General features: G+C 25.2%; 1 protein-coding gene across 10 annotated transcripts in view; it reads right to left on the bottom strand.

Moving 5' to 3' along the window:
• LOC112591896 (potassium voltage-gated channel protein Shaker) overlaps positions 1-26,007 on the bottom strand; it is a 178,978-nt gene that overhangs the window by 111,282 nt on the left and 41,689 nt on the right. Inside the window, exon 1 of one of the 10 annotated variants that reach the window (XM_025335834.1) lies at positions 24,276-25,007. The exons of the other annotated variants lie outside the window; for them this stretch is intronic. Coding sequence (XP_025191619.1) covers positions 24,276-24,340 — 65 coding nt within the window. The 5' untranslated portion in view covers positions 24,341-25,007. Of the gene's footprint in view, positions 1-24,275; positions 25,008-26,007 lie in introns of those variants that run through there. 10 annotated transcript variants of the gene reach the window in all.

Genomic DNA, 26,007 nt, shown 5'->3' on the forward strand with positions numbered 1-26,007 from the left:
ATATTACTAAGTATTTAGTACCTAATTCATTGAATCTAAAATTCTTGAATATTAATAAGAATGAATAATAACTTTGTGTTTAATTACTATATTATTATTATTATTCTTAGTTCTTACACATACATACTAATATACAATACCACCATATTGTTATTGTTCTTCGGTAAGTATTCGTACACAGATACGTGAAATGTTTAAACGACTACTCACGTTTCAAGTATATGCTCGTAATTTATAATTAACGGTACGTATTTTTGATATCATGTTATGAAGATTAAAGGAGAATATCTGTTGACGCGTATCACTGTCTAGAAATCCTCATATCTATATCTGATTGAAGTTTCTACTTGAAAGCATAGTAATCGTATTTAAAATAACTTTTCTAGTATTTTTTCAAATATTTAAATGAACACAACGATACTACAACAGACGATAGTTTAGATGAAAAAAAAAAAAAAAACATTTAACACTGTACAGACAAAATAATACGTATAAATCATTAAACTATATCAAGAAAAAAGAACTTGACTATATTATCATCACTTATGATATTTTATTAAAATTTTCTTTTTATGCTAGAATTTTACATGAATAAAAGTATAACTAAATAAAATATAAATTGAGTAGAATTAAAATTAAAAAAAAAAGTAATTATAATTTATTATCATTTACGTAATTTCGAGTTTCTATAAATGATTTATTAAATGAACGTCTAACTTTATTATAACAAAATATTACTGAATCATTATTAATTATATCCATTTTCTGTTATAACCACTGAATGCTTGGAGTATTTTACATTATAATTTATAATGTAGTATATTGAACGTACACATCTATACAAGGAAATTTTAGTTATTCCATTAAAATATTGATTATTATTAATGAAAAAATACAGCCATTTATTTAAATTACATTTTAAAAATAAGTGTTAAATAGTTAAATAATTAACAATACACATACACAAACACACACACACACACACACATATATATATGATATACCTATATCATTATACAACTGTTGTTCACACTTATAGTTCTTATTAAATTAATATAGGTACAAACCACACTAATTTTTTATGTTTTAAAAACTCAACATAGTATATATTAAAAATAATGGGTTTTTTTTTTAACAATAAATGACTGTATTTTAAATAACTTCAGACTCTTAGATTCAAACAGAAGTAAATATTTTACACATTTAATTTACCGAAAATTTTTTTTTTATATTTTAAAATATTTATAAAATATTCACAATCAACCATACTATATATTTAATGGTGTATAATATAATAGTTAATAGCAGGAACAGAAAACTGGCGATTTATGTACTATTTTTCACTCACCCACGCCACATTTTCAAATTACTTTATAAAATACATTTATCTTTATTTTATTTTATTATTATATTTATAAATCGATATAATGGTTATCGTAAAACGTATATATGTATTTTTATACAGTATAGAACTACAGCTGAATTATTAAATTACTTAATAAATAATATTTATAGAGGCATAATTAAAATATTTAATATTTTTTAGATGAACTTAATTTTGAGTATGATGATTTATTAGTGTATATAAATGTAAACTGATTAAGTTGTGGAAAGTGGCTCAACGTATTTTTTTTATTTTTATTTTTTTTTTTTTTTTTTGGTTTGAGAAATGACACTGAATTTCCTTAAAACAAATATCACAATTGATACTATTTCTTTTGAAAATCAAATAATCGATAAATAATTTTTATGTTCATTAATATTTTTAACTGATATTTTTCAACATTTAAATAAACTAAATATAAAACTTTAAGGTAGAAAATAAACAATTTATCAAATAATTAGATATTTGATGGATTCAAAAAAAAAAAAACGGATGTGTTTATAAATGTATTTCTTAAAAGAAATTAGTTCATTTCCCATTTTATGAAGTTATAAAAATATAATTTGACGACGAGTTTAATTTTGAATATTGCATTACCCACAAATAGAAGTCAATTTTACTGAATTATCATGTATAAAAAAAATTTTCAGTTCACACTTAAATTAATAAATAAAATATATATAAATAATTAAATATAAAAATTAAAAGTCAATTATAAATTTTAAATTTAATTGGTCTTTCTTTTTCTCTTTTTGCTGTCTTTTTTCTCTGACCCCTTAAATTTTTAAGCTTTAAAAAATGATTATTTAGTAACATTGAGTAGCCCATCCTTGGTTTATAGCTATAATTATTTATATAAAATATGTCTTAGTGTGTTTTAAATTTTAATTTATATATATTATTATTTATTTCAAGAAACAAAATATTATTTTAAAAAATAGCTACCTATATATTACAAAGTTGAACGTTTGTTAAATATTTTTCTTTAAAATATTTAATACAGAATTTCCATAGCTATTGTATCTTTTGTACTTTTGGCTCAACCATGATTTGAATAATTAATAAATAGATGATAAAAGATTTTAATAATATTAATGGGTATTACTTTAACTTTAATTCTAAACTATATAATGACACAATATCTGAAAATAATAAAATTAAGTAGGTATTTCGGCGAATAAATCAAATCTTTTAAAAACTGTGATTTTTTTTTTTTTTTTTCATAATACACTGACTGAAGATTATTTTTAAGGGTGTAATTTATTTAGTTCTTAAACTACACAATGACTAAAATTAATTCACATAAACACTAAAATACAAAAATGTATTGACAATAAAATCCAGAAAGTAAGAGAAAATTAATAAGGAAGTAATGATATATTTATATAATTAAAAGCTTTGTTTATAATTTACTAGTATTTTTGTGTTTAGTTAATAAATAGGTACATTAAGTTTTAGCAATAACAATAATACAGAATATTTTTTTAATTATAACCTAACCTTATGAAAATAAAATAAATTTTGAAACAAAATAACTATATAAATTTTGAAATTATATGATATTTTTTACGCCAAGTCTGATTAGATTATGTTAGATTTAAGTGAATATGCTTAAACCAGTAAACCAGTAAAATCAAACTAATTTTAATAAAATGGTAGTTAATATCATAACTATAATAATATTTACCACTTAGTAAAACGCCAAATATCTCTGCCACCAATAAAAGTGAATTCAACGAATTAACTATTTATGAAGATCACAATACGAGTTTGTACTGTTAATATAATAACATAAATAATGAAATAAGCAAAATCAATCCAAAACCGTAATCGTATAACACGTAGACACAATTTATAATAGCACACTGCAGATACAAATTTTAGAGTTATTCCTGTTGAAATAGGTTTGCCAGTGCATTTATGTGGACCTTTGCATATAATTTATCTTAAATGATCATTTAAAATAGAGTTAAGTCGGTCACAATGTGACTGGGTATATTTTTTCTGTTATATTCAGGGTTAATAACGAACTTATTTATGTAACCGGAATTTTAAACGTCGACCTCTATATTTAAAAGAGCCTGTTGACATTCAGAAAAGTCACTGACAAGAATTCCGAATAATGGATTGAGTCTGCAGTTGTATAGTTTAGGAAAGGCAAATATTTAGAAATGCAAATTCTCACTGATGAATCTCACTATGTTTTCATAATAAATCCTCGAAAAGTCATTATTTAAAAAAAATGCAATTTTGTATTATTACAATCCAGTTTTCCAGCACATCAGTCTTGAAAAACCATCAATTAAATAAATGCGCGTTGAACTGATAAGTAAAATAATATAACTCCTATTTTCAACATATTTAATAATATCAAAATAAAATCCCCATTTAATGAAATAGAAAAACTTATCGCCCTTCAATGTTGTTCACAAATTAATAATTGTTATGGTGTATATGAGTCAAAACTTAAGTTTTCAACTGATAAAAAATTTAATTTTCAAATAATTGATCTTAAAAATAATTATTTTGTTAAAATAACAAAAAACTGCTGAAAACACTCTGTAATAAAGTTAAATGTAATGATAGCAACTTGTTTTTTATAAATAACTAGTTAATAACATATAATAGATTAGTTAGAATATTTCAGATGATTCTTAATACATAAAGTTTCCAATAAACACAATACGTTTAGCTAACTAAATAATATTTTGGAATATTTATTTAATTTCTCATCACTAGCTGCACTCATAGGTTTAATACACTATAATATTTAATACACTCTCTTGAATTTAACGTAAAATATTAATGCAACGCACAGCGTCCGAAGAATTTACTGATTATTTATTGTGCTATTGAAGTTTTGAATTTATCACACTAGCTATACAATATGTACATTATGTATAAAGTGCTATCTAAGCATTCTAAACTACAACTGCCGTTAGAATACGGAGATAGGTGTTCTAAAATATGTTCATCTATCTAAGTATATTTATTGTACTATTCTCGAGAGTAAACTTTATACTATATTATTTGCATTTTAGGCGTGTAAAATAATTTTTCAAAGGTTCTCGAGGTTCATTATTATAACTTTAATGTACAATATTCTATTATAGGTATAAAGTTTATAACGCAATTGCCTTTGTATATAATAATATTATGTTGAATTATAGTGTATAAAGTTTACCGAATATTATTACTATATTCCATTTTATAAACAACTGAGTATGACCTACACACACACACACACACTCACACACAAGGACGCTCTATCACTCGTCTCAGCCAGTTACCTCGTGAACCGATCCGGTGCAAGTAATTAAATCTGACCTTTATGTTTAAGTTGTTTGTCTAATTTTTTTTCACGTTCCTCGACAACCATCTCTTTTGCAGTGTATAACCTCCTCTACGACAGTTCGTTGTCGTCGGGCTGTTATTAATCATCACCGGTTGTCGTCATCCATCCCACACGATTTAAATTACGACAATATATACACGTCCTATATATCAATTTTCCAAAAACATAGACACAATGGCATACCAGAGAAAAACAAACAAACAAACACGGATCGCGTGACGTTAAATACACCTGCATCGACCGCGACACTGCGAGAATACGATATTATAGGTACGCGCGTTGACGAGCTGTCTTATGGTCATAAGAAAACATAAATTAAATTTTCTCGTCCATTAATCTATCTGATTCAATGGTGTATGACGGTCTTAAGTGCAGGTCGAGCGATAGTATATAGATGAAACACGCGTATTAATCGAAATCAACTGTACATTTACAAGTACTATAATAATATAATATAAGTAGTTAATGTACAAAATACAATGAAAATATTAAGCAGCTCGAAGGATTATGCGATATCCAAAGTAAATCTTTCTCTTTTTTTTTTTATTTTTATGATGTTATAAATATTAAATTAAGTTATATTGCTATATTCAATAATGCAGTAGTAATAAATACGCAATTTTAATCAATTTATACCATCAATACTTTCCATCTGTATTATGGACGATGTTTATTATTTTTATTTCTATTGACATTGGAATACAACGCTGCTATTTTAGACACACACGCGCATATATATATTAAACATATTTTATTTACATTAATAATAGATAATATTTAAGTGATTTGAAATCATTATTAAATTAATTTTTTTAAATAATAGTCGCTAACTGTTTTATATACAGATATAAAAGAAAAATATAAAGTTCAAAATTTAATTTTGAAATCAAAAATTCTATATTTTATTTAAGACTATGAAAAAAAAGTAATATATTTCTATTGTCAACGGGAATTTTATTAAAATAGTAAAAATAATTTTAAAAATCTAAACAGATAACAATACCTCATATTTTAATCAACTGAAAAACATATATATCTATAAGCTGCAGTAGCATAAACAAATTGTTTTGTATTGTTTATGATCAATATTGATTAAAAAAAAAATATAATTTAAATAAAACTCACAGTAATTAACATTAACATCTTTAGCGAGGGAGATATAAAGCTTTTGTTACTTTTATTATCTATTGAATACAAGGCATCTAAAAATACATTGAAATCTAGCAACAATATAATCAATAATTTATGTTTGAAATTTGTTTTATAATATAAATTTACAGAATTATAAAATTGTATAAACTTTAATATATTATAAAATATCAATTAATTTCTAGCTTCATAAAAAATATAATCAGATACATTTTAATCTTCAAGTACATTAAAATAACCATAAATACGTGTATAAAAAATTCAATTATTGTACTTATTTTATTTATATTTATATCGATCACACAATGGTAACATTTCAGTTTTCGGTCACGTAGAATAAAATAGTAAGCTTCACAATATCGAAAAGTTTAACTGTCCACTATAAACTCTCATAAGGCAATTGACTCTTTGCGTGGTGAATATTTTAACGTTTATTTAGAATTAAATTAAATCAGTTATATGAAGTTTTAATCAATTTCCACCATGATCTTTCAAATAAACAATTTTTTTTTTTTGTTTTCGTTGCTTACTTAAAATTATAGTATACTACAAAAAATCTTCTTTTATCCTGACCTAATTTGTATCATTATTGATCGAAATTAAAACAAATAGTTCAATATAGAATTACTGCATAATGTAATAAAACATAATATGTGAATAAATAAATGATAAGATTTCTCATCTCATCAGTATTTAAATCGAAATTAAAAAGATCCAACTCATATCATTTTATTCTTCGTAAATTCACCGAGTAACACTAAAATAAAATAAATACAATCGAAATCATTAAATAGTTAAATTTAATCAATATTCAAATAATAACGTAGTAGCGACAGTAACATAGGATTTCCATTAGAACAATGGCATAACAAACTTTAAATTTTGTAGAGTCTACTTTTTTAGGGTCAATTTTAAGTGGAATGTATAATATATTCCACTCTATCAGTATTCTAAAACCCACAAAACTATAACAAATAAAGTACTTCATTGTTCAAATAATACTTAGTAAATAATTTATGGCCGTATTTCTTACTCTATCGCATGTCAAACATCCACAATTAGTACAATATTTTTATTTCTTAGGCCCTACAATTTAATGATATGTTTGAGCCCTTTAAGTCCTAAGTACAACTCCATGTCCTACTATCCCAGTGTCTACTAAGTAAAAAAATTTTTGCTGTATAAAATCATCATTTACCGAGGGTATATAATATTATATTATATGCAATCTGAGGTGAAAGTTAATTAAGGTAATATTTATGGTTGTTTCTGGTATAAAATATTAATCTATCAGGTATTTTAAAAGTTAAAAAAATGAATTCTTAGAATTGTAATCGTTAAGAGCGTAATAAATAAAAACCAACAAAACAACAACATACAACAAAACACAAGTTTTCAATAAAACCTATTTTTTTTTTTTTTTTTTTTTTGTAATTCAGAGATTAATGAACGAAGAGACTTAAAACGTTTACCAAATATCTAAATTATAATTTAATAGACATTATGTAATCAATTTTATATAAATAGAATTATTTCAAACTTTTTAAGATTGTCGCTATAGCATTATAATAATTTCAAACTAATGTTGTACACTGTTCTTCGTATACGATATTTCAGTAAGTATATAAAATATTCATTTGTCATCTATCAAAGCCCATTACTTAAAACTCTCAGAACTATGCGTAGCGCAAATTACGTGCTTAACGAATTTCTTTGTGCAATATCATAATGATCTAGGTTTGACTGTAGTTACGGTTACCACTGGGTTCAAACAAACCACCAGCTTCGACCGATTTATTTCGGTCAGACTTTTTGAATACGTTGGTATATTTAGAACTATCGAAACAGTTAGAACTTCGAATTCAGAAATAAATATTCGACATTCAAATCTAAAATTACGTCAATAAACACTTTTTTCTCAAATTTAAACCACTACATTTACAAGAACCGAGTAAGTATTATTTCCCTCTGTATGGTACAGTTTATTTAAAAATATAAATAGCACACAATTTAATTGCCATTGAAGACTTACATGTTCTCACAACCAGAATAAGAGGGATAGGTGAGACAGTTTGTTTGTGGACCTGCAACGAAATAGCACGCACGAGCTTAAGATTTATTTAACGTTATAAGTTACAAATTATATGAATTGAATGTTATAATAATGTAAGTATTTTTTATTTCTTTATAATTTTATATAGTTTAAACATTTGTGTATGTTTTTTATCAATTTAAATTTGTTTAAATACTTTTATAATATCTATGAAAACAATAACTAAGAATGAATTGTAGATACGTAAAAATAATTCTTTAAAAAAAAAAAGAAAATAGTAATACATTTTTATATATTAAAATATATAAAATACTTGGAATTTAAAATCAGTAAAATTAAAAATAACTAATAACATAACATAATAATTGTAAGACAGAAAAACGAATGATATTTTAATACTATCTTACCATTTATATTGAAACAACATTTTCTAACAACTATTCTGTGTCAGGAATAAAATTTAATACAGATTTTACAAACTATAATAAACTGTGCAAGGAATAAATTACGGGTTGATTATACATAACATTGATTGTAAATATATTAAGTAAATAGCCATTAGTAATTTTATACTTTAAACATTGTTAAAGAATTTAATATTCGTACCTATAAATAATAAGAGTATGTAAATAATATGATATTATGATTTCAACTCTAGTAGCTATTTAATGTATAATGTTTTATTTACATCTTATTTGAGTGATTAATTTGTAATAATTATTTGAGTATTCTCTCATCCACCCCTCACTCCATCTCTTTTAATTCAAATTGTAATAAAAATACTAACAAATCGATAGATAGTAAAATAAATAGTTCCACTACTTATATTACAATTAGAACAGACGGAATAAAACATTATAACCATATAATGACCATTTAGAATAAAAATTTTAACTGTCATTTAAAAAAAAAAATATATCGTAAATTATAATATTTTATTAATAAATTATATTTTACGTGAAGAGTAATTTTATTCGGACAATACAATACTCAATAAATTAACAGTTTACAATCAACAATTAAATAGTATTCTACAAACGAGTATATAAATCAAAAATTTATGAAATTAAATATACGTAAATATATAATAAAATAAAAAATATGTAAATGAAAAAGAAAAAGAATTAAAAATATAATTGATTTCATTATGTATTCGATATCAAACTCGTGAATTAAAAAAACAAACAAAACATATAAATGTATTTTTTAAATTAAAATGATAAAATAAATATGCTAAATATTACATCTATCATAATCATAATTATGATTTATTATTATACATATATTAAAACATTTAATAAATAAGAAATATTTTTTTATTTCAACAGTTTAATAACAAACAAAAAAAATAATAATAAAAATAATATGAATATATGAAACATTTTTTTTTTTTTAGTTTAATAATTACATAAAAGTAAAACGTCATCTTATGATATTATTTGATTTAAATAAAATAACTAATAATACAATAAATTTCATAGCAATTATTCTCAATTAAAAAAAAAAAAAAATGCATTAATTGCATATTTGTATCATAATATACACATATATAATATGTAATTTATAACGTGTTGTACATTTTAAAATCTAAATCTAAATATCAAATCTAATAGTTATTATATTGTCCATTATATTTATGTTTTAAAAGTTAAATTATATTATGTTTAAAACAAAATATACAATGTATAATTTTTGTATGCCTATTGTATAAATTGTTATTTATCATAATTTAAAAAATTTTAATTAATAATAATATTTGGAATAGAATGTTAGATTTTGTATAGAAAAAACAATGAAAGAAGCGAACTACTCTTTGAAGAGGGGTGGAGAGCTACGCACAAGGGGTAGACTTTTAGTAAAGACTTTTAGTATGTTTAGAAGTAAGATATAAACTAAAAAAAAAAAAAATCAAAATCCAGTTTTCGTGGAATTAGTTCCGAATTTTGTTGATTTTTAGTCTAATTTAACTGGATTATAATGGTAGATATATAATATGGTATTATTCTAAAAATAAATACTCACCCCTATTATTTATTTTTTTTTTTTAATCATTTACAAAGGTTAACAACTCAAATACTAATCGTATGAATCCCTGTTTAAATGCATCAACATTTACATAAAATATTATATGTACTAAATCGTTTACAATGACAAATCTTAAATTATGAAATAAGGTAGCTTTAACATAATCTTCACAGGACTCTTGAAATAGAGATTTTAAAAATTTTTTAAATGGTCAGTAGATTAATGGAGGCTGATAAACGATAATGCTATGATATAATTGATGAGATTAACAAATATTTTACATAATAAATATACAAGATTGTTATCTATTATTGCTTATTATTTAGATATATATTTAGTTGCATTACAAAAAAACTTCCAAACTTTTTAATACATGGTATTATATAAAAATCTTAGTATTTGAAAATTTCAAAGACAGACTAATTAATTATAATCAATAAATAAATTACAAATTATTATTATATTCTAAATTACTACGAAGTAATTTCCTACAATGTCTGGTTTCTAAATTTGTTAAACAAAAAAGTAATACTAAACATTACCATTTTGACAGTAACGTTTCTGATCAACAGAGGGGTCCATTATAAAAATCATTAGCTATCAAGGATACTTCATTAGCCAAATAATTAATTTTATAAAATGTATATTATATTACATATTTAATTTGTATATTATGTGTAAACAAATAATATAGTTCATCTTTATTTTATTTTACTATTATCGTTATTAGTTAGGTAATTAATTCACAAAAACAATCATAAATTGCTACATTTATTTTATAAATTTTAATAAATATCTAAAATTAGATCTATATTCTATATAAAAAAGTAGGTACCTAATATAAATACATTTCGATGAAGAACCTTTATAATGTCTATGCGCATTGATTTATAGAACGCTATCTAGTGAACAACTAGTGCAGGAAAACATTAAAAATTGTTATAAATTTTGCCACTATGCAAATATATTTATCACAAAAAAAAAATACACAAATAATATTATAATTTCCCAGTCAATATTTTTTATTTACCGATAAATAAGTACACATATTTTTATCATAAAATCAATACATTAAATTTAGTATGTTTTAATTTACTCAAATAATAATTAATTAATTAGAAGTTTGTTAGTTATTGTTCATTGTTTTTTTTTTTTTTTTTTAATTTAATTAAGTAAACCAATTGAAATACCCAGAATTTCATAAATATAAAATTTATACAATATTATGTCGTATTGCCATTTTTAAAATTAGGCAATGTACTATTATATTTTTAAATAAAATTATATTAAAACATTTTTTTGTTAATACAAACTAACATCACAGGTTATAATTTACTTTTAAAAATAGCGCATTGTAATAGAAAACAAATATTTTAATATTATCTTTAAAAATTATGTATGGTACGTTTATTAAGTATAAAAAAAAAAAAAAAACATTATTTTAATCAAGTTATTGGGTTAATGCGAAGGTTATATTAGGTATCTTTAAATGACATAATTTATTTTTATAACTGTCTTCTTCAGTGATCATAGCTTAAAACTTTGTAATATGGAAATCGATTAAAATTTAAGAAGGATCAACAATATTATGATCCTGATATTTTTACCCGATTATCATAATAAAATGAACATATAACTAGGTATTTAAATGCCCTCCCCTGACTAGTTATTGTTAATTGTAGTTCACATTTTCATGTAAAATAAGTATATATAGATTTAAATCAAATTAAAAAAATGTTCCGATAAAAATTTATAATAATTATAACGTACATAATTTTTATAATATTCATCGTGCTACTATTCAAATCAACGATAAGCAACAATTAAAAACAAAAAGCGTACAAAATAATGTACGTCCATTATTAATTGTCTGAATATTGCTTTTTCATGTACTCGAATATTTTATTAATTATCTTAGAAAAATGTTTAGTTGATATATTACATAATACAAAATAATAAAACATTTAAAATAAATACTTAGTTAACAAATTGTATAGGTACAAAATTGGAATAATTTAAAAATATCTAAATTTAAATTTAAAAATAATATTTAATATTATATTTGTTTTAAATTAAATAAACCATTAAAAAATGAACTATTAATTACGTAAATAATTAGTAAATTTTACAATTTTACAATTTTATACTAATGGTATAGTATTAACTGAAGTTGTGTTATAAATATTCAAACCAGTCTTACGTAGTACATAGGTAAATACCCTATTTATTTTTTTAGATAAGACAAAAATAATTTATTTCTAATAGATGTTTAAATTATATATAACTATACATAATAATAATCATTTATTTTCACCACATTATTTACTACTTTTAAATTTTGGACGATACGATGAATATATTGATTTTACAATGATGTGTATGTTTTTTTATGTGTGTATATACGATAAATAGTTTTACAAGTAATTTGATTTTCAACATTAAGAGTGGTTTTGAATAGCAAATTACATCTAGTTTGTCCTTTAACGGGTCAAAATTAAAATTACCAGTCTTTTTGAAAATAATCCAATAAGTTATAATTGTTTATAAAATTCTATTTAAGTTAAATATAGTTTATAGTTTTCATGATAATTTATCAACAATTAAGATTTTAATGCATATTCTTATCGTGCTTATTTTGCATGATCAAAACGTGGGCTTACTACATAATATCATTGATGATATAAATAAAAGTAATAGCAAAATTACATACATATTAGTATTTATAGAAAATGTTAATAAAATAATTCATTCCATGCTCTCAGTTGCTCATTACCATCTTATAAGTGTAGGTATATTGACATGCACAACTTATGGTTAAAATACTTCTTTTTTAATAATTTAATTTTGTAACAATTTGAAGGATTTTTAAATAAGACTTATTCGGCACATATATATTATACTATATTAAGTACTATAATATGATGTTTTATTATTTATGCAATATTGAGTACTTTTAGACATATTTAGGTAGTTATTCGATAAAAATATTTTCAATGATCTATCATGGACTTTCCAAAAAAAAAAAAAAAAATAAAAAAAAACTAATCTTTAACATGGTATTTTGTACACTGCATCTAATTGCGTTAACAGACGTAAAACATTATACAAACATGAAGTTCTGTTCACACAACATATTATTAGCTATTATATAATGTTTCGGATGCAAAAACATAAAAAATAATTAAGCAACAAGTTTTATTTTGAAAAATTAGAAAATCATCACAAGAATATCAAATTATTGCACATTTAAAAAATAAAAGATTTTACAGGATTAGCAAGCTTATATAATATTTTATTTATTTTTTTAAATTGTTAACAGATCATAAGATAGATCCAAATACATATATTGTACTTATATATGTCTGTATATATATATATGTAATATTATATGATTCTACAATATTAACAGTAATATACATTTTATTAAAAATACAAATAATACGATAATATACATTAAATACAAAAATTTATATTTAAATTATTACTAAACGATTTCAAAGAAGAAAAGTAAAATAATTCATTATGCTTACTAATGGCATTAGTCAATTGATAAATGAATCTAAAGCATTGTTGTTTGTATAATAAAACATAATAGTAGTCGTAGTCCTAGTTCTATACTAAAGGAAATTAAAATTAACTAGAATTAATATTTCTAGGCAATTAATATAGCTATTTATAAGTTTAAATGAAAATTTTAATGTATTAGTTTTGTTTTTTTTGATAAATTAAAAATGTAAAACAAACTTAATAACATCTGGTTAGAAAAATAAAATAAAAATAAATATTTGAAAACTAAAAAATGTAAAAAACGATTTTGATTACTATCTAAGTAGTAGGTTGTATGTAATAAATATTTGTTAAAAGAATAATTGGAATAAAATATTGCACTCAAATTACCAACATTTTAATAATGAAGACTTATTGATATAGTAAGAATAGAGAAGTCGAAACTGAGATCTAGAAAATATTATTACTTTACAGTTTGCACTGTACAATATTTAGGAGTAATTTACACCAATTAGACAGAATAATATTTAAATTAATTTGTAATAACGATGAATCGTTAGACGAATTTACTAATTAAAATAATTTCAAATCATCAACAAAAATTTCTTTGTATGTAAAAAATTGAGATTAATAATAAATAATAAAAATAGTAAAGGAGCTAAATGAGAACCTTGATTTATACGTCAGATGGAACATTAAATAGATCAGAATTTAAATTTTTATATTTTAATTTATTATTCTGTTTAATTATAGGACAAAATTTAAGATATGTAATAAAGGACTACGAATAACAATTGAATTTAGTTTAGATATAAGTAATGTATGATTATAAAAAGGTTTTGAAAAGTCCGTGTAAATAATGTTGACTAATGTGCCAGATGTGAGGCATCTAAAATTAATTTTTGGAAAACTAATTGAAATGTAGTCGTTGTTTTACCATTTATAAAACTATGCTGGTCAATTGAAACTGACGGAGAAACTAGCGGTGTTATTTTTTTTATATATAAAATTGATTCAAAAATTGTTGATACTCTAGTAAGGAAACAGATGGAGTGATAATAAAGTACACAAGTTACATCACAATTCTTTGAATTAGGCGTAACACAACTAAACTTCCAGACAGTTGGAAACCAACCCGCAGATAAAGATAGATTAAATACATACCATAACAGAGCATTTAATACAAATTTTTAGTTTATAAAGAAAATACTCGGAATCATGTCTGCGACTGAGCTGGATTTATGAGTAGTCATATCGAACTCATTTAAAACATTAATAACATTCAAGATCAAAGAAGATAAATTTAACTGCGATTAGTTCAAACTGAGGCAATTGCAGTAAAATTATGTGAAGCTGAAGCCGTTACTGACTCATCATAAACACTTTAAAAGTATTGTGAAAAATAATTATGAACTATAACTTAACCACCAATTATAAATTAGTTTTTATAAGCTAGCTATTGAAATTGAACTAAACTGTTTAAACGTTTATCTATTAAAAACTGACATTTTTTAGGATTTGATTTTAATAAATGTTGTGTGTCTGTAATGTATTTACTAAATTTCAAATTTTGAATAAAATTTATACGTTTTCGGAAATTTGATAAAAAATGCCATGATTAGTCTAAGAGGGAGATAATTTGTACAATTTTTGAGTTATTGTCTTCTTAAAAAGTAAATCCCTTAATGTAAAGTAAAACCTGAATGAATATTTACTAGTAAACAATTAGTATTAATAATTTTAAATATAGTTATAAAAAATATTAACATTATTGCTTGTTTATTAATTTTTGAATAGGCTAATTTATGCTTGTTATTAGAGACTTAATATTATTATAATTACAACGTGAAAAATCATAGAGAAACTCATTATAATAATTTAGTAACTAGAAGTTTACAATTATAGAAAATTGATAATTAAAGCCGAACGATAAAAATAATCACTTATCCATAAAATTACCATCTTACACGAAACTATAGTTGAATTTGATTAAATTAAATCAAGTATAGAATTTGTACACATTTTTATTAAAATGGGATTAATGTTGACTAAGATAGGACAAATTTACTTACATATTTGTTTTTAAATTTCTAAAATATTATTAGTCTTGAACAATTATACTGCTTATAACTGATCAATGTAGTTCAAGAAGGTTAAAATTACCTAATACAATAGTTTTAAAATTAAAATATTTAGTTAGTTAATTATTCACAGTATCTGTATGAAAATTATAAGCATTAATTTCAAAATACGACGGGATTTAAATTGCATTAATTAATCAAATAATAAGGCTATTGAAAGTTTAACAAATTATTGTTCAATATAGCTGTTTTTTAGTACCTAGTTCCGATAACAATGAAGGTAACTATTGACTGCAATTAAAACGCCATCACTTTTGGTGCTTGTGTTAGTGGTTATATATTTATACTGTCTCTACCACAACGAACAATTAAGTACCTAAGTGAGAAGTAGACCGAGTTTATTATCACTAATCCCATTAAACAAGTAAGTTTTCTTCTAAGCCACTTAATATACTCGTAAATCATTTTCACCAGGAGATTTTTTAAAACTCCGTTCTCCCAGTATTAATTTATGATGTTAACGTTGAATTATTGTAAAATTCATAGAAAAACTAACATGTTTAAAGTTATCAGATTATTAGATCATAATTTACTTTAATTTATCAAAAAATTGAAAACATCATGTTAATTTAGTAACGTAATCCAAATTGATTCACATTAATTTTAAACCTTGCCCAAACATAGTTGGTTTACAGAAATAACATAATTAATTTCAATTTAACGAAATACTCCAAGAATACATTGAATATCATCTGTAAAAGTATTATAAAGCAACTTGAGTACATTAAACAAAACTAAATTACTCTGACTTATTATACTTGTCACTCGAGTATTTCAGAAAAAAATATCCTCCGGAGTAGACTAGACGATGATAAAAGGTTTAGCATCTAAGATAGATATTTAAGATTCAAGTTTTTCCATTATATTTTTCGGCAATTTATTTTCATTTAAAAATAATCGATGTAATAGCATGCTCAATATGCTGAAACATTTTAATTTTAATAAATAAAAAAAAATAATAATAATAATAATTGACACGATGCGATAGAGTGTTCTATGTTTTTATCGATGGTGATATTTTTGACAGTGAAACAAACAAACCGGCCGACTATACGTATGGATCGCTTTCTCACCTTATAGCTGTCAGATATATTTACACCTGCGGCCCCTTGAAAATCGTGTATTTCTTGCCAACCATTGGCCGTCTAAAATTCTCATATCCAATGTATCTTTATTGTCCATGAAACGAAATGGTAAACTGTTTAGTTTTTCGACTAACGCCACCGCAGTCGTCGTAACGAACAGCGTGCTCTGTACGATCTATACACGATCCACGGTCCGATCAGATCCGTCGCGACGATTTTAGCAGAACACACATTGATCGTTTTGCATTTCATAAATGCTAATTTCAATTAGATACAACGAATCTCATATATAACATAATTATTAAATTATTTTGAACTAAAGAAACAAGTATTAATAGCGGAGACAACGTGTCGGACCAAAAGTTGAACCAATAATGTATTGCACAAAAAAATCAATAGGTGTTTTATTTAAAAATAATAATTGTTTATTTTTATAACAATTATTGTTTATACTTTAGAATTTTCATAGTACTAAAATTATTTAAAATAAATACGCACCAGAATATGATTATAATTAAAACTAAATTATTGTAGTTTATGTATAATGTGGTATAATATATCGATATAAATACGTACTCGTATAAACAAAAGAGTACTATAAAATATTAAGTATCAAGTTGTTTATTTAAACCTAGGGAAAATAGTTAGTTAAAAACTTGATTATATGCGTGCATATTTTTAAAAATATTTTCGTATTTTTTTTTTTTTTTTTATTATTATTCTTGCTTTCATTGTAATAGATTGATAATTGGCACATTCGATTTACTCGTACAAATATTTGTATAATACCACATTATAGAATACGTATACCAGTGGTTCCCAACCTCTTCTATCCTATACCCCCCTAGTAGATTTTCAAAAAACTTTTTTTTTAACAATTTGCTTGCATAATACTTTAGGTAAGTCATCATTATAAATGCAGATAATTACATTGAATAATGAGTACAGTGAAACCTGAATATAACTTATAACTATTAACAGACTATTACTGAAGACTATAAAAATTGTACAAAAGACAATATAATTATTAATTATGTATTTATTTATTTTGGTATTTATATAGTAAAGTTGTACGCACAGTTACGTGACACGGTAAGATTCGTTTTATTTAAAATAATTAATTAATTTCTGTATAATATATTACTAAATTACAATGGCTGTTAAACATTATACTCTTGGAAGTAGGAGCATATGAACAGTTTCCTACAACAAACAAAGTAAATGTTAACTCGAAAACGGAGTACGCGTGATTTACAGTTTAGTATATATTATTGTTATATCTATTATATAGCAACAACTTACTGTTCGTATGTTCTCGCGAATCGAATGACTCTAGTGTGCGCCATAAAGGCGACATCACGGCGCCACGCCGCCACGATTTTCAGACAGATTTATCAAATGTATGTTTTCAGATTTTATTTCTCGGCAACTTTGATACTAAACACAATTACAACTATGGTAATTTTACGTATATAATGTAAAGTACTGTACTGTTTCTAATAACTTTCACAGATCACCAAATTTATTTATTGTTTTTTTTTTTTTTTTTTAAACAGTCACAGACTGAATGTTATTACTTTATTTGTAAAACATAAAAATAAAAATGTCTCTGTAAGAAGGCGTGATAATAATTACCGCCTGGTCACTTTCGGTATACTGGATAAAGAATAAGTGTCTATTTTAGTGCATAACTTACAATGTACACCGGAGACCGGACGTCATAGCACAACGACGGAAATCGTTTCACTTGACACTACAGCCAGCCGGAGTTTTTTTTATTATGTTGTATGTACGGGCGTTTACAACGATATGAACAGTATTTTGCAAAAAATACACATATCTACCACAAAAGTTGAAAACCTAATTCAATTACACTCGCACTAGATTTCAGTGTCAGCGTAGCACTTAAGCGCATAAGCTTAAACTAAATATGTAATAAGAAACTCTTACTAAAAGAACACTTATCGTTATAATATACGAGTACCAAGCAGTGCCTACGGCTTTTTATTAATAACAAAAGAAAAAAATGTATAGTACATGAATTATTATAATACAATTAAAATCAATTAATTTTTGTTGTTACATATATGTATTTATTATTTATAAGCATACTAAAATAATTGTAGAACAAAAAACAATAGTTATACATTAAGTACAATAGAACACTCATCATATTTTAGACTAGAACACAACATTCTAGTAAAATTTTCATTTTTTAAATCGTGGATTAGATGCAGATGCAATTTAATAACATTTTTTCGATTTGAATACTTTCATAAGTAACTACAAGCTTAAATTAAATTTTTTATATGTACATTAACGATTATAATTTATCCTAGTTTAATTTATATGTTTAAAATAATTTTAAATAAGATATCAATTTATCAAATGGCTTATTATTTTGTATACGTCCATAAAATGTTTTTATTTTTCGATGCGTTAATTACATCATGCCAACGGGCAATGCTCCGTTCAACATTTTTTTTTATTTTACCGTTTACACGTTACAAGGAAATCACACAGTCTTTGGACAGTAATTTGTCACTCAGAAAAAAAAATACTTGTTATGTACACATTGTACGTGTGCTATTTCTGACTGAAAATGCCTTCCCACCGAGTCAAATATTGAAATATACTATTTTTTGTCACGCCTCCGTAATTGCTTCTATTGATATTCATAATATATTACTTTTGCCATTCTCAATACTTTAATCGTTATTGTGATTTTTAACGCGTCTATTAGTTAAAACAATTATTAAAATAACTTATTCGTTTGAATAAAACTGGCAAAAGTCCAATTTTTAAAAACATATTATGATACACTAAAATTAAATATAACATGTTAATAAACAAAATAAAGTAAATTAGTTATACAATTTAAATATGCTTAGCATATGAAAAAGATTATTAGAGCTTTGAGTGACGCTTATTTATCATATTTAAATACTAATATTGTCTTTAGAGAAGAAATCAACATCAGAATAACTATTGCTCTAGATAGGGATGAGTTTTTTTGAATTTAAAAATATGATATGGAATGTAGAAAAGCAAGAGAAATCTATGATTATGTAAACAGACTTGAGACTAATTATAATCTAACGATAGAAGCGTTGAAATAGCTATCGATAAGACCATAAAAAAGGCATTTTCCAGCATTAAATATTAAACTTTCCTTTGTAAGATTTCCCTTTAATATATATGTAGTAAAATAAAAATGTTTGATCAAAATTAGAAATTAAACATGATGTGATTATTGCGATGAGAAATTAAATTATGCTGTGAACATATAAGTATTAATAAATGTATACTATTAAAATCACATGACACGTTTATACTACATACTTCGCTAAAATTATAGTATAGCTATATGTTATTAATGTTATTATAAAACAAAATGTTTAGTTTACTATTATAATATATATTGTATTTATTAAAACTTGATTCAATAAAGGTTAAATATCTATGTGATATATACACTTCTAACTTTTGTACACACTATGCGTAAATACGACAACAATAAACGTCTATATAATATTAGTTTTAAGTAACTTATACATATATATGTTCTACAATACTCCTGTATACATAAATCTATAAGTGTATAAAACATAATTTGTATTAAACGAAACTATTGTGTTAAATATAATACACAAATCGATAATAATTTTCATTATATTGTCTGTTCACTAAAAATGTTTAATTTAGGTGAGCATTTTTCACAAAAAAAATTTTTTTTTTTATTCTCACTTGTCCAAAAAATACGTGTTTCACTACAAACATACCTACTATAAAACTTGGATGCCGAAATGCTTTATCATTTATAAATAAACGTATGTATCACGTTTTTTTCTTATAATATAAATAAATACAATATGTACGACATATACATTGATGATTTCATATTCAGTCGTGCAGGACGTTAAATTATTCTGTCTCGAGTAGAACTTTCCCGCCACTTTTATCCGTCGGGAAAACGCATGTTAAAGTTTCGACAAGATACGGTGGCAAAGAAAAAAAACTACCTTGTAATAATGTCATTACATTTTTATTGAACACACAATTTTTATGTGCATATAATATAATATTTTATTATGTCGTCCACGTACTGTGCGTAGGTATATATACCAAAAATATACGCAAACTACAAACCACTGCAGTATAGTAGAGTTGCACCGTTATTACGATATATATAAATATATATATATATATATTATATATTTATATATCCATTATTTTACAAATTCAAGTTAGCCCCCTCTGTAGCAGGTATTTTGTGTTTACTTGAATACAACTCCACTGAGATTACTAAGTTTTTTTTTTATTTTTATTTATTCTGAGTGGAGTTCAAAATATGGTTTTATAATATTTTTTCATATTGTTTTTTTTTCCATTTATTCTTATTGGAACAGAATAATACTAATAATAAAACTGCAACTGTTTTAAAAAAATAACTTCACAGTTCAATAACTGACCATAAAAACCATTCGGGTTGTTTTTCATGCATTTAAGTGCGTACCTTATATCCTCTTAAAAAAAAAAAAAAAAACAGTAAAATATTATTATCACTGCAATAAGTCTTTCGTGTTTCTTTTTTTAGCCAACTTTTAACCTATTTTTAGATATGGTAGTTAAGGACACTCACCCTTTAAATTAATATTTTACCAAAGACTGTAAAAAAAGCTATGTTTATAAAAAAATCTAGCTCGTATGATTTAAGGATAGTACCTATCATATACCATAAAAAATCATAGGATTAATATTTTTTTATAAAATAGTATCAGTAAAAGCGGTCAACATAAAATGTATACGCATTTTCAGTATTGATTGAAATATTATGCATAGCATTTTACATTTATGTATATAGGTACATTAGTAAATACATTTATATATAGATAAGCATGATAATAATATAGTCGTTCTGAAACGCGAAGTATTTGAATTTAATATTAAAATTTATCGCAGAAAATATGTAATTACCGTTTTGAAAACTTTATCGATATACAATATCATGATTATCAGAACTTTTAATGAAATAATAATACCAGTGAAAACTCTGGATTTGAAATGAATTATAGCTAAACTATATTATGTTTGTTATATTTTACCTTAAAATACAAGTATTTAAATGGCAAATAAAACTCTTTTAAGCCTTCGGACACGGAACGATATACGCTTACTTTTTTCGAACAGAAAATATATAACTATTTTCACGATATTTAATAATATGACAATATGCATATTTAACACAACTCAATAAAAAGTCCACAAAATAAATAAAAATATTTTTTTAGAGAGATAAATTATTTATTATCAAGAACCCAGATATGTTGATAGAACAGCAATAATGATTACTAACTCAAATTATAGTGAATGTATGTGTGTGTATATTTATATATATTAAATCGTGTATCAATTTAACAGTAATTAAGTAATAAAAGTATTTTGTACATAATGTACATTGGCTGGTTGTTATATCAAAAAACATTAATTTTCTGATTTTTCCACAAATATGCATTTTTTTATTTCAATTATTTTTTTTATTTCATATTTTCAAGCAGAAATATTTTTTTAGAAAATTTCTATTTATGTAATTTTAACATTGAAATCAGTATAGAATTAATAATAAATATATTATAAACCATTTGTGTAGTATATAATATTACAAAAACAGAATATTTCTTGTCAATTGTTAGACATAAAATTATATAAATTACCGTTCCAATAAAAACAACCAAGTTATATTATAATATTATATTATAACCGTAAATTATAATAATATTATAATTTTATATTAAGTATACATATTTATGCGAAGTTAACTTAAATAGAAATTAATAGGGGTAATAATAGAAAGTATAATATATATATATGTTTATGCCTTATTATGTATTCTATAAAAAAAAAAAAGGTACCCATGAATAATATAATGCACATGAGCATTAAGTAGCGTGTACTATTTTATTTTTAATAATAATAATATAAATCAAAGCGTATTATTATTGTACAAATGTGAATATATTTTATAAACGTATTTATTATAATATAGACGTTTTGACAAAAGCGCAAATACATATTATATAAAAATATTTTTTCAATGCAGATGGGCTTGTAGTTGTTGAGAAAATGAAAAGCTCTATTTTTTATAAGTAGCGAAATACAAAAATAAAAATTTGTCCGTGCGTGCGTGCGTGCAGGCGTTTATGGGTGTGTGTGCATGTGTGTGTGTGTGTGTGTGTGTATGTGTGTGTGTGTGTATGCGCGCGTACGTCTGTGTGTGTGTGCAAAGATGCGTGTTTAGTACAGAACATGTGTATAAAAGACATACAATAATATAACACATAACATATTAAAGAGTACCTACTGAGTAATAAATTTAATTTAGCTTACACTGTACGGGTTTTTTCTAAATAATTATCTTTAAAATAACATAATTATATAATTAAAAAAAATTATGATAAAAAAAACTTTATAATATTATTCATTTATATAAATACTAAGAGCTGTAATTTTATGTAAATTTATTATTATTATTATTATGTCTTATTAAACTTTAAACATCATTTGTAATTATTATAAAAACTATTTACAGATTATACAAATAATTTTTATTTTTTTATTTATTTAATCAGTTTACAATCCATACGGACAATTGTCAAAAAAGTAAATTAGATCATTAATATCGGTAGATAAATTACAGTAAATTAGCACTTAGTAATTAGCATTGCCTGGTATGAATTTTAATTAAAAAAAAAATTAAATTAAATCGTTATGTCTTTAACGCTATTAAGTTTTGCGATGTTTTTTTCAAAGTTTTAGAATTTTAAGCAATTTGTCAAATTAATGTATGTATTTTGTTAGCTTTTTTTAGTAGAAATTTCATAGTTTTTAAAATACTTGTACTTATTGCATTTTTACAATTATATACCTCCATATTCTTTATGTTTAGAACATTTTTTTTTTTTTTTTATATTTATAAATTATTCATGTACTTTTATTTAAAATAGTTTAAAATGTCGGTAATTTTATTATTAAGTATAAATACCTGTAATTATATTTTTGTCGTTAACCGAATTTTTCTTGAAAGCTAATTGTGGAGTTAATAGGTATACACGTATTGAGTATAATTATTAATTAATAACCTAATACAGTAATACCTAACGCAATGTAAGTTTTCATATCTGCAGCTGTACAGTAACATTTTGAAAACACGACTCAGTATGTTTTTACCCAAAATATTATAATGTTATACTATGGAACGCCCTCGACCATAGGCGTAAGTGCAGTTTGCAGCAGCGTTAAGACCAAAATGCACTATGATATTATATGAAAACGATCGATTTACGAGTACGTTTCGCGTGCAGTGAAGTGCGTACAAATCAAAGACATAAATGTATGTGGCTTGCGAGCGATGGTGATGGCGAGAGCGAGCACATAAGATAATGTAGTATAGTAGGTATGTAAAATGTATTAAGTATGCGAGCGATAGAAGTAGAGAGAGAGCGAGGCGAGCTAGTGGCGTGTCCGCCGCCGAAGCCGGACGCGTCCGTGGCCGCTTGATGATGCTGCTGCAGCTTACCTCTGAATGCGTTTCCGACGCGGTTTCCGGTCCGAACAAAGGCCAGTGCCGCCGCGGCCACTCATCTATATCTATACACTGAGCGCGTCGCCGTGCCGCGTCCTCGCGCGCACGGCGTAACGATATATTATAACGTCGTCTGCACTGTGGACGCGGCCACCGCCGCGGCACCGCCACAGCCCACGCCGTACACGGCTGCAGCCGAGGAGACGGCCACAGTCGCAGTGGCCGCAACCGCCTCCGCCGCCGATGATGCACCAGCCGACCGCAGTCCGGACGACAGTCTTCCTCGGTGGCGCCTCATCGCCCGCTGCAGTCCCATCGGTCGGTGACGACAGAACCGGAACGGCCGCACGCGGTGACAATAATAATTATTATAATGTTATTAATATGCTATTATCGTCGGTTGTTACGATATCCGATTCCGTATGAACTTCATTACATCCGGTCTCTTCCGTACGTGTTGTGATACCGCAGTGTCGTATTTTAATATTATGTTTTCACTTTTACACTAATTATTATTAATATTACAATGTCATGAAAATAACATATTATCACATTATTAATATTGTTCACTGCCGTTTTTAATGCTATCTATCCATTACAATGTGCACCTACACACTGAAACGTTCGTATTGTACTAAACGCAAATAATTACATTATTACAATAATAAGAATGATAATAATTATTGTTATTGTTATTATTATTATTTTTATTATTAGGTACTGTTTACTATATAATAACACCGCGTGTGTACGTCGTCACGGTTGTATTTCGTTTACCGCACCACCACCGGCATTGCGGACGGTTGTAACGGTCGCGCGCACCGGGACGACGACGACGACGACGGCGGCGGTACACCGTCACCCGTTCGCCAAGTGCCGCCCCGCCCGACACAATCGCCGAGGCGGCCGATGATCGATTGGCGAGCGCAAGCGCCGCGCCCTCTGCTGCTCCGGGTCTGGACCACCGCCGATGGTGCGGCTGTGAACAGAGAGCGTCGTCGCACGACTTCCGCAGATTTGACAGAGCTCGAGATCGGGCTGATCTCGGGTCTCCTTCCTGAACAGTGACGGTTAGATGTCCGACAATCATATAATGATGCGAGGGGTTAGGTCAGGACGGTAGCTACTAGCCAGTGCCGGGTTCAACTCTCGGATCGCAACTACTGATATCGGAAGCTCCTCAAAGAATAATAGTTGCCGTCTTATAGTAATTGTATTCGATTGTGCGCTTGTTATGACCCCGGTGCAGTACACAACCTTCACCACCGTTGGATACGGCAATGATGGAGGTAAATGTCTGCACGAGTCCACTGATTTTGTATCACACGGCGTTTTTAAACTTCACAGATCAAAGAAAACTTTTGTATTATTAGTAAAAATCTTAATGCTATACATCGTTTTCGTGAAATTATATTTTTCTACAAAGTTTTCGATTTCAAAATCAGTGGTCGAGGGTCCGAGAAACTAAGTAATTTAAATATTAGAGAGAATGAGGTGAGGAGACTGTTATACAGTTATATAAAATGATTACCTATTATATTTTAGAAATATTTTTTAATCTTTAATTTTAATTTTTTATATAAGAAATGCGTAATGTCGATATTAAATTATTTTATACTCCTGTTGAACAATTTCTAATAGTTATACTTATACATAATTTATCTATTACATGTCCAATACTACTATATTTTAAAAATTGTTATGGTTAAATTTTTAAGTTCTAATA

This window comes from Melanaphis sacchari, unplaced genomic scaffold, assembly GCF_002803265.2.
Source record: "Melanaphis sacchari strain LSU unplaced genomic scaffold, SCAv2.0 Contig146_pilon_pilon, whole genome shotgun sequence".
Taxonomy (NCBI): domain Eukaryota; kingdom Metazoa; phylum Arthropoda; class Insecta; order Hemiptera; family Aphididae; genus Melanaphis; species Melanaphis sacchari.